The sequence below is a fragment of the Aphis gossypii genome, chromosome 2 (assembly GCF_020184175.1).
Source record: "Aphis gossypii isolate Hap1 chromosome 2, ASM2018417v2, whole genome shotgun sequence".
Classification (NCBI taxonomy): Eukaryota; Metazoa; Arthropoda; class Insecta; order Hemiptera; family Aphididae; genus Aphis; species Aphis gossypii.
In genome coordinates this window covers 54962761-54977684 of record NC_065531.1, presented here as the reverse complement: position 1 = coordinate 54977684, position 14924 = coordinate 54962761, and the positions used below count along the sequence as shown (strand labels likewise).

General features: G+C 29.2%; 2 protein-coding genes across 14 annotated transcripts; both read right to left on the bottom strand.

Moving 5' to 3' along the window:
* Nucleotides 1–1193: 1193 nt before the first annotated feature.
* LOC114130928 (ribonuclease H1-like) lies at nucleotides 1194–10442 on the bottom strand. Of its 13 annotated transcripts, none has more exons than XM_050199479.1 (6): nucleotides 10226–10442; nucleotides 9482–10160; nucleotides 3646–3881; nucleotides 2787–2878; nucleotides 2069–2244; nucleotides 1194–1928 (listed from the first exon to the last, which is right to left on the bottom strand). In XM_050199479.1, the coding sequence occupies exons 3-6, from the start codon at nucleotides 3765–3767 to the stop codon at nucleotides 1851–1853; spliced, it is 468 nt and encodes a 155-aa protein (XP_050055436.1). In that variant the 5' UTR covers nucleotides 3768–3881; nucleotides 9482–10160; nucleotides 10226–10442; the 3' UTR covers nucleotides 1194–1850. The 13 variants fall into 13 exon arrangements, with proteins under 13 accessions (XP_050055436.1, XP_027851820.1, XP_050055437.1 ...); XM_027996019.2 differs by lacking the exons at nucleotides 9482–10160; nucleotides 10226–10442 and adding exons at nucleotides 4006–4227; nucleotides 4303–6147; XM_050199480.1 differs by lacking the exons at nucleotides 9482–10160; nucleotides 10226–10442 and adding exons at nucleotides 4039–4227; nucleotides 4303–6147.
* Nucleotides 10443–12287: 1845 nt separating this feature from the next.
* Nucleotides 12288–13500, bottom strand: LOC114130930 (cuticle protein 7-like). The gene is made up of 2 exons (XM_027996026.2): nucleotides 13334–13500; nucleotides 12288–12826 (listed from the first exon to the last, which is right to left on the bottom strand). Exons 1-2 carry the CDS (start codon nucleotides 13343–13345, stop codon nucleotides 12434–12436), a joined length of 405 nt encoding a protein of 134 aa, XP_027851827.1. The 5' UTR covers nucleotides 13346–13500; the 3' UTR covers nucleotides 12288–12433.
* Nucleotides 13501–14924: the final 1424 nt, after the last annotated feature.

Below are 14924 nucleotides of genomic sequence, written 5' to 3'. Positions count from 1 at the left end.
AAGTTTATTTGTTTTATTATTTACTCTGTGTGATGTGAATGCATGTTAAAATTATACCATTTTTTTTTTCTTTGTATTGTATCAAACCAAATGTGTGAGTGTTCTATTTAATGGTTGTAAGTCAAAGAACTATTGGTTTCCGTTTGAAAAATTCCGTTAAAAATTAAAATTAAAATTGTAATTTCTCTTATTTAATCAGTTGTAAAAATGCATTATTTAATGTTACATTTTTAATAATATATTAATGATATTAAAGGAAATTCTATATTTTACTCATTAATTTCAAAATTTAACTTTTTCCAAATAAATAAATAATTTAAAGCTTAATCCCATTACTGTTTTTATAATTGAAACTTTAATTTTATGTCAATTTTAAAATTTTTTATATAAAAAAGGAGACTAGATATTTTATCTATTGTGTCTTGTATTTCATATTTATATCCGTTTTTTTTAAACAAATTTTAAAAATGAATGAAACATTATTATTACTAGTATTTTTACTTTCATAACACTTATAAATATGAACTCAATCAAAAAAAATAATTATTATTATACCTATAACAATAATCAGAAAGACAGCGGAAACCATAATTTTTATAATTTTTAGTATTATTTCTCATATTATGTGATCTTAGATATTTTTAAATGCTCAAATGTTATTATTTTGATACACTGGTAATTTATTATTGTTTTGTTTTTTTACATAAATAATAAAATATGACATTAAACTAACTTCATAGTATCTTGTATATAATTCACCTTTTAACAATACCCAATTGTGATTTGTTCAAATATCTAACCCTAATCCTTAGTTCCCTTTTTATATACCATTGATTCTATGTGTGGAAAATAATATTTCACTGACATTTTTACACAAAGTTGCACACTGTATACTATGCCAATGTGTCGAACTGCAAACTAATTTTTTTATCACGGCGCAAATGTTATGACAATTACTTGTTGTTACTGATTATACATAGGACAAAATTATAATTGTATTAAGACCATAATATGATTAAAATTCATGAATACTAAGAATCCTTATACTTTTATACATATTAATAATAGATCAATTCTTTCGAAACCATTTAAATGAACAATAGTTGAATATAAAATGACTACTAATATATGAGTCATGACTCATATCAATTTGTATACAAATAATCATTATTCAAACTAACTTACAATGTTAATTAAATTGTATAATATGTTTAATACATTTCAATTAGTCGCATGGCAATAAAAAAATGTATCAAATAAAAATGTAATAGAGGAAATACATAGGTATACTAGGTATACTTATATTTAACTTTTAACTATGAACTATAGTCATACATTTACAAGCCTTTTAGTTGTATTTAAGTACATAAATTATTAATACTTTTCTACCAAAATTCAATCAAATTAGGCAATTGAATTTTAGAACAAACTACTCTAGATCAGTCAAGTGTTAACACATGACTACAATGAACTCAATAATATGTATCATTACATAAAATATTAGAACATTATTTGTAGTACTAATTTTAAAAAACCATACAAATTTATAATTAATGTTACAATAAAAAAAACTAGTTTCTTACATTTAAATAAAATATATCTTCCTTAAATAAAAATAAAAATAAAAATATTATCATATTAGTATTAAACTTAAACATTAAGCTCTTTACTTTTCTACAACACTAAATTATGAATATAATAACAATTTGTCATTATACCATTATTATACTTCCATATCATAATACATACATCATTTGAAAAATATGTTATTTTTTTACATTAAAAACTTAATAATATACTGGATTTCAACTTTATTGAGACGTTGATGAGTACAGAACTTTTAATTCTGTTTAATGATATACTGCTTTACGGGCTAACATATCCGCTTGCTGATTGCCAAAATTATTACTATGTCCTCGTATGTGAGTCTATAAAATTTAATTGTACATTTATATATTATTTATAAAAGTGACATAAATATAACAATACAATAATTTAACAATGACTCATAGTAAATCTTTCTAAAAAGTCATTGTTAGAATATGAAATGAAATTGAAAATAACATACAAATCTAACTTTATGCATAACATTTTGGTGATTGTCGAGTTTTTGCAGCATGTACTTGTTGGCTACTATGTTACCTTTTTGAGTCATCCAACCATTGTTTCTCCATTTTAAAATGTACCTTGTCATACAATCGTATAAAAATTTTGAATCAGTTATTATTTCTGCACGATATTCATCTAAAAAAATATATAAGGATTAAGGATATGTGTTACTAAAAACAAAATAATACTGGATACTCTAGTATTCAAGTCTAGATAGTTTAGTCATCAGTGATTTTATTATCATGTGATAACTGGCAAACAATATTTGAGTAGATGATCAATATTAGTCTTGAATCTTTATTAACAAGAAAATGGCATTTAAAACTTAATTGTTTATAAATATTTATTATAAGACATCCAACATTATTTTAATACCCCATAGTATTTTTCATCAATATTATTTTATTGCCCGGTGTTACCTATGGGTCTACAGAAATTTTTTCTTATAATTGGAGTCAAGTTTTAATATTTATACCTAATATATAACATTTTATAAACAATTTTACTTAGTCGAATGTTTGATTTTAAAAAGTCAGAAGAACCAAGCTTCGACACCTATGGATTTACTATTTCCAGGTCAACACCACCAATGGTTGAAAATTGCAATAAAAATATATAAAACAATATTCATATTATTGGTGGATGGGTTAGCAAATGTGATTTTTATGGATACTCACTGTTCTTAAGTAGTATTTTGATAGCCAAAACTGCAGCAAATATCTCAGCATTGTTGTTAGTCGGAATACCAGGCACCGTTGATGATAAGTTCCTGCAATAAATTATAATTAAAATAATACAGAAAATATCCAGTGTTATAATGATATACAAACACAAATAACACAACTATTTATGAGTATATACCAAGTATATTAATATTTAATGTACAATTTTACAAAACTGGATACTACACCGCCGAAAATACAAAACTTAATTTTCAAAAATAATCACTGAATGCTGATGACAACATTAACACCATTATGATGGTACTCAAATATATAAAAGTTACGTTTATTCAGCCATATGTGCATAATAATATGCATTAATACATAGGTATAATATATTTATGAACAACGGTTAAAAATATGTGTTTAGAAATAACAAAAGAATCAAAGATCAAATGTTTTTTACAAAACGTATCAACTATCATTTTATGTCGGATTTTTAGCCATTTTTATTAGTTATTTATCATATTTTATGTAGACAATCTTTCAGCTAGGTACCTACTTATTATAAATAAAATATAAAATTACATTTACGATTATAATTTATTATATTTATGAAAAAAAAAAATTCTTATTAAATAATAATATTATAATATTTTATATTTTATTATTAAATACCTAGGTAGTTAACTTTTAAAAAAATAGCGGTAATTAAAATGCTCTACTACAGTACTACACCAAAAACAGTCGGGGAATTGTCCATTTACCGACCCTCTTATATACCTATTGGCTATTGGTTGTTATCCACATAATATTACTATTAATCTACCTGCATAAAACGGCATAATATAAATATGTTTTCACTGATACTCACAGCTCATGATTATTTTTGAACCAAACACCAGCCCCAGCCTGGGCCCATCGCGTACCGTTATTCCGACAGGCACCATCTACGTACACCACCACTTCACCGTGCCTGTTGTAGTTAAAGTACATGGCTAATATGCAGTATATTATAAGTATTATGAGGAGTGAGCGTAGGTATAAGACTGGAATTAGGTTCTAGAAGTTAGCGTTGCGACAACGGGTTGTGATCACCGGAAGAACGATCTGTACAACAAAACGCCAAGGTATGAAATTTAAATATTCGATATTATTATTTAAATATTATATCGTACGCGAAGGTGTACAGTCACCAACGGTTGAATGTGTACTAATATAATATGTTGCATACAATTATATAAAATAAGCCATTTAGACTTTAGACCTTAGAGTTTAGACCACATGCATATTGTTTATGAATGGTTTATTATTATTATGCATCGTTGACGATTCTTGTTTTGTGGGGAAATCTGTGATCAACAATTTTATTTTTAGCCGATTCAGCACATATAGCATAGAGAAGTTAAGCATGCCCATCTTACTCATTGGCCATAGTGTCACGCGTAGTTCGTTCCTATAGACATAAAAATGTTACGTACCTACTCGTCGATTCCAACGCAAGAATAAAAATGTGATGTTTGATAAGTACCTTTAATATTGATGTCTTAATTTAAAATTTTTACTTAAAATATAAAATTATAATAGTAGTAACCGAACTGGTGAGCCTCGACCTGATTCTGATCGTCATAAATATCCTTAACCGTGTTGCAAACTCCAACGTGTTATAGGCCGAAGGAAGAGGTTTGAGTAATTAACACGGCTCGATGAATATTGTTAAATGTTTTGTATTTATTGAAAAATTTACCAATACCAAATTAAATAATAATATAATACTGCGTAGCGAGACGTGAGATGTTGCTTCTACCTCTGTAAAACCGCGTCTAATAAAATTCCTGTCAGAATGGAGTTTGGAGACCAGTTCTATTAAACTAGAGTGCTTAATGCTTATACCTCTACATAAAAAATGACCGTGTATGGTCTGCGAGTAGCTTCCCATATTATTCCATATAGCAACGCATGCGCGCGTGCCGGATGTCCCTTTATATTTCATGCCGTTTACCTATAGCCATCTCGAGTATAATCGCGATTCTAGTGCGAAAATACACGCTATTCCGAGCTTGTGTAAAATAATATTATTATAATATTTAGCATACTAAAATATGAAAAAAAAAATAAAAATACATATATAGGCTCTTTGCGTTTTTTGTGTTTAAAATATTTACAAGGTCTTTGTGATTTTTGTGTTACTATAGTATAATAATATATCAGCTAGGAGTGACCAACATATATGCACTTGTTCACGAGCCACTTGAACAGGTATAATCATGCCAACTGCCAAGAACCAAAATATTTATAAATACATTTTATATAGTTTGATAAATTTTTACCAAAAAAATAATAAGTATATTTTGAATTTAAAAAATCAAACGTCAGCCAAATCTGACCATGATATGAGCCCCATGCGGCTCGCGAGCCACAGGTTGGTTACCCCCGGTATAATATATGTACTCACAACTCGCTACAACCGTTTGTCAAATTATTTCGACGGTCTCCCTTTTATATAATCCAGTAATTTTCAAACTGTACTCCGCAGTTGTTTCTCAAGTGTCCTTTCGTTTAGCCATAAACACTTGAGAGTTTAATAATTACTCGATTTTTAAAACGAATACATAAATAATTAATCACGAGAAACTATTGCTCAAGAATAGCCTACGTGGCTGTTTTTAGTTTGAGAACCACTGATGTGCTTTAATCATTAAAAATGATATTCGTGGTGGTGGTAATATTAGGTACTGTACAGTGTACAGACGGATTTTTGAGTCTCATAATAATATAATTTAGTATTCAGGTATACTATGTGTGGACATCGAGTTTCGACTTTCCCGAAAAGAGACGTGCGACAATACTTTAATGGTTGGATTAAAATAGTATATTATAGTATATTAGTAATGTTAACTACGCTCTATGCCCTGACTACAACACTATTGTGTTATTAATTACTTCATTGTCTTCACACCGTATGAAATGGCCAGTGGGTGTAGTGTTGTAGTATAGTATTCAATTATATGCATGATTCCAGATTCAGGAAAACATATCACATATAGAGTACGTACAACAATTAAATGCGTACATTAGTGTTAGGATTAATACTTGAGTATTAAAAATAAAATGTATTAGAATTTGAATCGTTCTGTAAAATAATCAGTCAAACAAATAACTATCACCGACGGTTATAGAAATGGTATTCACCCTACTAGCACAACAGGTGATTTAGAAGGATCAAGTGAGGGATACGCGCAGTCAAACAAAAACCAGTCGCCACTAGCCGTGGTGTCTTCTCTTTTAAAACAGGATATAGTAACGAATTTAGCAAACAGCTTTTACACTGTTTGCAGTAATTTAACTCTATTATACACTTAGTGTACAGTACCTACTTTATATCCATTCCATAGAAGAGATTTGGTATATTTTTATCTATGTAGGTAGGTATAATTATAATAATAAATAATAAATCGTAAAAATCGTCAATCGACGATCCAGTATTATAGACATGTACTTGGTACATTTTACTGTGATAATAAATAATAATTTCCATTTATTAATTATTATGTAATCGTAGTAACAGTGTTTATTTAAGGGGGGAGCCGGGAGGTTAAAAATTATACGATATTTTTAATTCCCTTCATTATTTATTCCTATGGCATAGCATGACCCCTTGAAAATATATGATGTGCGATGAGCATGTTTAATGAATCACACTATATATTATGACTTATTATTACTAGAAAAATAAGCTAAGTCCCCAGGACTGAATTTTGAAATAGACTAACTTGTAGGTGCTCGTACTCTGGTAAATCATATCTTAAAGAGTCCTATCTCGATGACTCGATCTCCTATTTATAGACCTCATCCCCACTCTTATCGGTATGTCCCTTCTAATCAGTCTAATGCGTCTCATGGAGTTCCGCGGTGCGCGTTGATAACGTGCAAGGATTCAGGCACAAGTGCGAATATGCGATGACCCTGTGATCTATGGCAGGGGCGGTAAAACGGTCGATCGCGGACAATTTAAAAGTCGATCATGTTAGAATTTATTTTTAGGATCACGCACCCTATATGTTTCTTAATAATTATAGTTATTCAATAATAAAAAAAATTTTCTATGGAAGTCAATCCTCAATGGTGAAGACAGTATAATATTCTTAGTAAATCGTGACCAAAAAAAGTTTGGCCACCCCTGTCTTATGGTGTCCGAATGACGGTCTACATCTCTCACGCTCGTCACGCCGTCGCTGATAAGAAGATTTATAATACTTGCCCTTATAAATTATAATGTTAGTATTCTCGGGCGCTGGGTTGTCTCCTAATTTCCCTCTTGTTATTACTTTTGTAGTAAACCACGGTGTCGCCGCGTACATAACATATATATTATATATGTATGTACATATATATATATATATATATACCTAATTACATATACTAGTATAATATAATGTAACATAATGACAATTATTAATCCTTAAAAGTAGCTAACCTGCATTATTTGAAAATGTCAACTTGGTATTACTCTAATCTAATCTTTCCACCATTTAGGACTAGGTAGTGTAGCATGCCACGTGTGCTCAACCGGAGAGATGTAGTTTGGAGTTGATACTTGAAATAAAATAACGCTAATAGAATATATTTTAAATGTTTATTGTAAAATATTCTAAGTCCAAATAATTAATTTAATTAAACTAATGAAAATTATTCTAAGTCCGTGAGACATAAATATTATACTGAGTAGCGTGAAGGTGCTCGTTCTAACTCTGGCAAATCACGACTGAAAAGTGCCTATCTGTGACTCCTTTATATATGTTCAGAGGCCCCCGTATCATCGACAGGTCCCTGCTGGTCAGTTGCACGTGCATCCGCTGCCTTCCCACGCTCTGCGTCAATCATATTATATCTATGACTTCCTGTCAGATCATAGCGCACGTGCGATGATACCGTGATTTATTGGGTCACGGATGACGATTCACCCACGCATCTTTGCGTAACTATTTGCAATACTACGATTTCTCACGTTTTAACTATTGTCAATAAGTTCGTGCGCGAATAACTATTTGATTAATTACACGATTATTCATATTTTTGGTCATTACGATCTACGTTTCGCTACCTATATGTATTATATTTAATATATGGAATATCAGAGCACGTAGCACTAGTAAACAAAACTATTAACCACTAAGAAACAGCTATTTCCTATTTTCGAGTTTCCCATCTAAATTTATTCCACTACCTGTGAGCATCTCTACCGTGTATTTGCCAGCTATAGGATTTCATATAAATATGACTCCGGAAACGCTGTTAAATTAGAATTAGTGTAATAACGCAAAAATAAAATAAAATAAAATATGTGTATAAATATTATTAAAAATATAAATATATTTGGGGTGGAAATTTGGTTTAAATAAATTGTAAGGCAAACACAAGGGACACAAGTCTTGAATGAATGCCTTATTTTTTATTATAAGTTGTTAGTTATTAGAAGTTATTTTAAATTTGCGCGATTACTTTCCTCCTGATCGTCGGGGGGCTCTAGAGGTTATAATTCGAGAATGATCAAGTATACCGTTAGTAGTAAAATATTTGTTAATTTTTAATTTATTAAATTGTAATAAATTTAATAAATAAAATGTAATACCTATAAGATTATGTAACTATGTAAATATTTATGCACATGCACCTTACCTTATTTGTAGCTGTTTGAATATGCAGTTTACGTAATAAGGACAATTAAATAAAAATAAAAATCATTTTAAAAACTCAGATAGAAATAACGCAACACTGATTAATTTCGATTTGAGAAAAAGGAAACGGCTCGGTTGTCGCTCGCAGGATCTGGTGTGTAGTGTGTCTTTTGGAGCTCATGCACTTGTGTCTGATCGAGAGGTGCTTATGCACTAATTACTTTGAAGGGTGCTCATGCACTGATGAGAAGAGACGACTTGGTCAAGCCTGCCAGAGTCATCGGCGGCCCAATCAAAGGTGTCGGCGTCTCTAAAGAAATTTGTCTTATTCCTTGGCGACAGAGACCCTGATTGGACCATCTCTTATCTCCAGCGGCACATGAAAGAGATTGCATGTGTTGCGCCCTACCGTTATAATCCCGTAAAGTATCCTATACGTGACCAAATAATATAAATCGTTCCTTTCATCAGTTATTTAAGATGTTTATTGGGGTTTATTATGTGCGTGCGACAACTCGACCATTATTTATTTTATTAAATAAAAATAAGAAATTTACAATCATGATATGTAAAAGTGAGCATAGCATTACATTAGTTAGAATTAGTCTGACCACATTAACTATAGATCTTAATAACAGTATTTTATTAAACTAACTTCTCGGGTAGAGTTGTGTATAACTGTATCCTTAATTTTTCACAAGTAATGATTTTTATATTATTTTAATAAACAAACTTATATTCTACCACAGCGTTGTAGTAAACCCAAAGCTAATATTAAGTTACAAATATAATTTAGAATAATAAATTATACATGAAGTATAATTTATAACAAGACAATGTAGGTATTAATATATAAGGTGTGTAAAAGCCTACATAACAGGAAATATAGAGCAAAGGTGAAAACAACAAGTTACTAAAATTACTTTCTAGGTATTAATGGATACGGTTTACATTAGTACATAATATAAAAAAATCGCCCCCCCCCTAAAAACCGCCACTGTAAGGATTTAATATAATAATAAATTATCTTACTCTGATTTGACTGATTCAAGTATGAATGTATGAGATGATGACTGTAGTGATCGTTGTGCAGGACATGCGTTCTCACCACTTGCAAGTTGCTGGTTGCTGCACATTTTATTTTATGATAAAGGCAAGTTGTGATATTGATACGTTGAAGGTTGAGGTTTGATTTAGTTGTTATTCAGATGTTAATGTTAAAAAAAAAGTGTTTATTAAAATTAATTCGTAAAGTATAATGAAATTTGTCAAAAATTACGTAAGTAGTTTACCAGAGAAAAAGTATTAGTCTATAATTAGGGGAGGTACTCGTATAGGTGGCGATGCGAATGTAACAAAGTCCGCGACCTACACAAGTACTTGTTAGGATGACTGTCAAACAATCTCTGAAGCTCTCTGTAACAGGGGCTCCTATTTATATGGTACATGCTGTGATTATGGAGAGAATAAATGACGTCAATAATACGGATTCTGTTGCGGTGCTAGCTTGGTGCTAACCAATGAATAAATGGCCTTATCCACTGATAAGGTCACTTGATGTTACTGTATAGTTGTACTTTGGAATCACGTCTTTAAGTGCAAAACGAGGGTTTACTACACTATGATAATTATCACATTATTTTACGACGTAATAACACGTTGCTGATAGGCTTGAGGCGCTTGAGGTGGTTGTGAAAAAGCTGGTAAGTACCTATAAAATGAATAGAAGTATAGAACACTTTTATTTTGTACTATGAATAAGTTATAATAACTTACTCTAAAACAATCAATATAAAATAAAAATAGCTAACTGCTTTGTAAAATTTATTAGTACTAGAAATAACTAATAGTTTTCTTGGTGATGGTGTGGCTGTGACTAAGTCTCCAACGAGTTATAGTAATATAGTCTTACAAAAACTAAAAAGGGTGAATAGCCAGTCTAGAACTGTGGTTTCCTTCTACCTTATGACTAAAACTAGTAAGTAGTAACTCTACCCGGGCCCTATCGATGATAAATGGTGGTATGATCTACTTATTGGGCTGATTGTAGAATTCAATTATTATGTGAATTGGAAAAAACAACTTGTTTTTTTCACCTTTGACCTAGGCTTTCCGTATTTTAGGTATGTACATTGTACATCTTATATTGACCATTAATAACTAGTTTATATATAATCATAAAATTATACTACTTGTATAATTTATCATTTATACTACATCAAAATTTATATTTAATATATATTTATAACAATGTTTTTAAAATTATTATTTACTACATGGCCGGAAGGAAAAAATATGTAGGTTTGATGTTGATATATTTGTTATTAAGTATTAGATAAGAACACTATTTATATTATAAAAAGTACTCAAAATTTTAAAAAAAAACCATTACAATAAATAAATGGATGGATGTCGTTCAAACCGAGAGAATAATTATTAATGTATACCTACAACAGCGTACCTACTCTCGATTATCCACGGAATAGGGTGGCTTGGCATCCACGGATAAGCGAATTCTACGGATAATCCTTAAAATTCAAATTCAAACAGAAATATTATAACTTTATATATATATAATATATATTATATATTATGTATTATTAAAAAAAACTAAATCATATAATTTTAAATAGTATTTAAGGAAATTTATATTAGAGCATGTTTTATTTTTATTTGAACATTCATAATATATAATATTACAAAAATATTTTAAATTTTATAATTTTTTACACTTTTTATACGTATGTGTGTAAAATGTAAATGATTACGCAAGAAGACTACGGATAATCTGCTCACGAATAATTGAGAGTACACTGTATATATAAAAACATAAAATATATAATTAAGATTATTCTGATAATCACTCTTGTTAACCATTAATTAATTATAAAAAGTAGCTATTACTATAGTATATAATATTATACAAAAATAAAGATGCTGATTACCTATAACAAAATATGTATTTTACATGAGTGTTTCATTGTTTTATATATAAATATACCCTTTCCACTATAGCTTGTATACTCATTTAATCTATATTTACCTCAACAATAGGTTTTCATTGATGAAATATATTTTTTGTAGTGTTAACTACGATAACATTCTATACATTTTACAATTTAGCCATGATTCTATACATATGTGACTGACTTGCAATACAGTCAATACTCGGTCTTATCGAATATATAGTAAGCTTAGAAATTCAACGTATAGAAATAACAAAATGTCAATCGATGTAATTCATTATACATATAACATATAAACATATTAACCAAATTACTTTGAAATCAATTATCTTTTTATAGGTTTTCTGTAAAACAATGATGAAAAAAGTAAAATTTAAATAATACTGTAATAATATTACACTAAATAACATAGTAAATTATATTGTTAAGTTAAAATAAATGTATTGAAATAAACAAAAATTTAAAAATAATGTAAAGTACCTAATACAATGTATTGACATGACCAATATTTTTTTTAGATGCTTACCTTTATATAATAGTATATAACAATACTATAATTTTGCAAGATAACTTTTTTGAATTTACTTTACCCAAATGTTTCTATCAATTCGACACAGTTTAACGGTTCCTAAACTTTCGGCGAATTATCACATTTGAATTGTTTGAGTCTTGTTAAAATATATGTATTCATTTGTTTTAAACAACGAATATTTATTAAATTATTAACTTTTTATAGTGTAACGATAGGGACTCTCGAAAAACAAATGCGGATCACTGTTTGGGAACCGCTGTGATAGGTTGGGTGTACATATTGTAGTGTGTAGTAGGTTAATTTTATTCAGTAGATAATAAAATTAAAATAAAACATCGAGTTTTATAGTAACAATGAAGTATGTTTTATTTAATGAAAAAAATGTACATGTTGAGCATACCAAATAATCCGTAAAGCATCAACCGCGTGACGGTTTGTGTTTGGTAACACATTTTTCAGTAAAATAAGCGTGTTTTTTTTTAAATTTTAAAAAAAATTATACGACGAATGTTTGTACGGATGAAGTGACTCGTGATGATTATGGTAGTCCACGGTGCCAGAGTATTCGCCGTGGTGATTGGGTGCATCGATCTTTTTGACAACCGCATTGAAACCGTGTTCGTGGTCAGCGGTGTACTCAACCACGCGGGTGGATCCGTCGGGTTCCACAAGACGGTACGATCCTTTGACGTTACCGTGACCGTCACTCTCTTCGTGTTGGCTTTTGATGTCATGCGTGTGAAGATCTTTCACACTATACTTGAAATTATATGGCTTAGATGCATGCTCGTAATGATCGGCGTCATAACTGTTGTACTCGGTGGGTGAGTATGCAAATGCAATGGCCAAATGCCCGAACAAAGCAGCAAACATTATCATCTGGAACGTTTTAATTTTCAAATTTTCAATTTTGTATTCAGTTGAAAATATATTATTATAATATAACTACGCATGTATTACTGTGCGAATATAAATAATATTCATAAAGGCAATATACATGTATTTGCTTAAACACGCCGATATTCTAAATTAGAATCTTCAATGTAATTATAAAGTTATATTTTACAATAAGTTATACGTGTAAATTTAGTCGTCGATGACATAATGTTTTCCTATAGCGTAAAACGTATATTACTATGTATTTCAATTTTAACGTAATTTTAAAATTTACAAAAGTTTGAGAATTAATCTACTTAAGTGTAAATTGTAATACAGGTTAGACTATTTTATTATATAGTGTTTGTAAAATAATATATGAAAAATAAATAAAATATATAAGTGTATTTTATACAATAAAATATTGTAAAAATAAAATTTACAACTGTATATTTGTTTAAATATAATATAAATAGGTGTATAATAAGTTAATAAACAATTTAATCTTACCTTTATAGCCATTTTAAATGTGTTGTAGAATGTAGATAATACACTTTTACAAAACTCTATGTTAGAAAATAAATTTGGTTTAATAAAAAAATAAAAAAAATAAGTATACTGATGATTATTGGAATATTCTTTTCGGTATTTATACTATAGAACAGCTATAGAAACCCCTACTATATTAGATTGATCGCAAAGATAAATTAAAATAATTAAATAAGACATGGATCAAGTTACATCATCTCATTAAAAATAATAATTATTATACACGAAAACGTACATCTTCATTATTAATACTGACAATATTATTACAATTATATTACATAATTATATACTTTTCTAAATTAAAAAAAAAAAATGTTACAAAAATGAATGTAAAAATGTATCACATTATTATATGTATTACAATATCATAAAGTACTAACGTCCAGCAAGAACCATCACGCAAGTTATACTATACAGGAAATGTGGGTATATCATTAAATTTCTAAACATTTTCGATCATTCGAAATTTAAAAATACTTTCAATTATTAAAAAAACATGGAATAATTTTTAAGCTTTAAATAAAAAACACTTCACTTATTTAGGAATTGAATATTATTTCATCCCAAAAGAAACATAAAGATACTAAACATTTGTGATTATACATCATATACGATAAGCCACAACAATGTAATGCACATCGTTTTCAGGAACAGGGATTCTCGTATACTATCAAAACTTCACAAACGTAAAGCGTGACAACCATTGTATTCGATAATAAAAAAGTCCAAAATATATGTTTTATTATTTTCGAAGGGCCTTGGACACTTATTGCATGATTTTTCCAAATATTTCGAATTTATCGATCTTCGAGAATTTAAATAATAAAATATGGCCATAATTATCACGATAATGTGTTGTAAACAGTGGCGCCAAACTCATATGGCATGTGAAGCAGTGAAGCAATCGCTTCACTTCTTAAATAAAAGGTGGGTAGGTGAGTGTGTCTATGAGGTAATGGGTTAACAAAATAAAATAAGGTGTTAGTGGTGTTATATACATATAGTATAATTGATGCCTGATAGCGTAAAACAATAAAAAGTTGTACAGAGAATAAGTACACTAAATCTAAAATCAGTGAATCAGTGAACTATGGTGTTAGACTACAAACCGTAAATACTATACAGATACCCTCCGACATACACCATTGGGCCGCACTATAAATCTTTCAAATCGGTGTGATATAATATGAGTACTTACGTTCAACTGTTCAAGTCCCCGTTTGTACGTCTGAAAATTTACCGCTTAATTGCTTATGAATTGCTAATGAAAATTGTATACTTTTTTCATTTCCGATGTTCATACAGAATTATTGGGAACAGAAATGATTGTTCCATTACAGTATAATATGACATTAAAGATGATGACGAATTACTAGAATAGCAATTCGATTTTTATTATTACACAAATCATATGTTGGTAAGTGGTAACTCGTGGTATCAGTGTATACCACGAATTAATAAAAATCAAGATGGTACTTATTTTAAGAATAAAAACGGTTTGTTTTATTGAGATCGCTTTTAAGCGTTTACATGATTAAACCACTTATAATTA

Bases quoted from the DNA above. Each gene is read 5' to 3' on its own strand.
- LOC114130928 (XM_050199479.1), bottom strand. From the start codon at position 3,767: ATGTACTTTAACTACAACAGGCACGGTGAAGTGGTGGTGTACGTAGAT. The intron at 2,245-2,786 runs GTGAGTATCCAT...ATATTTTTTTAG, and splicing joins CAAAATACTACTTAAGAACA to ATGAATATCGTGCAGAAATA. The intron at 1,929-2,068 runs GTATGTTATTTT...TAAATTTTATAG, and splicing joins TTATGCATAAAGTTAGATTT to ACTCACATACGAGGACATAG.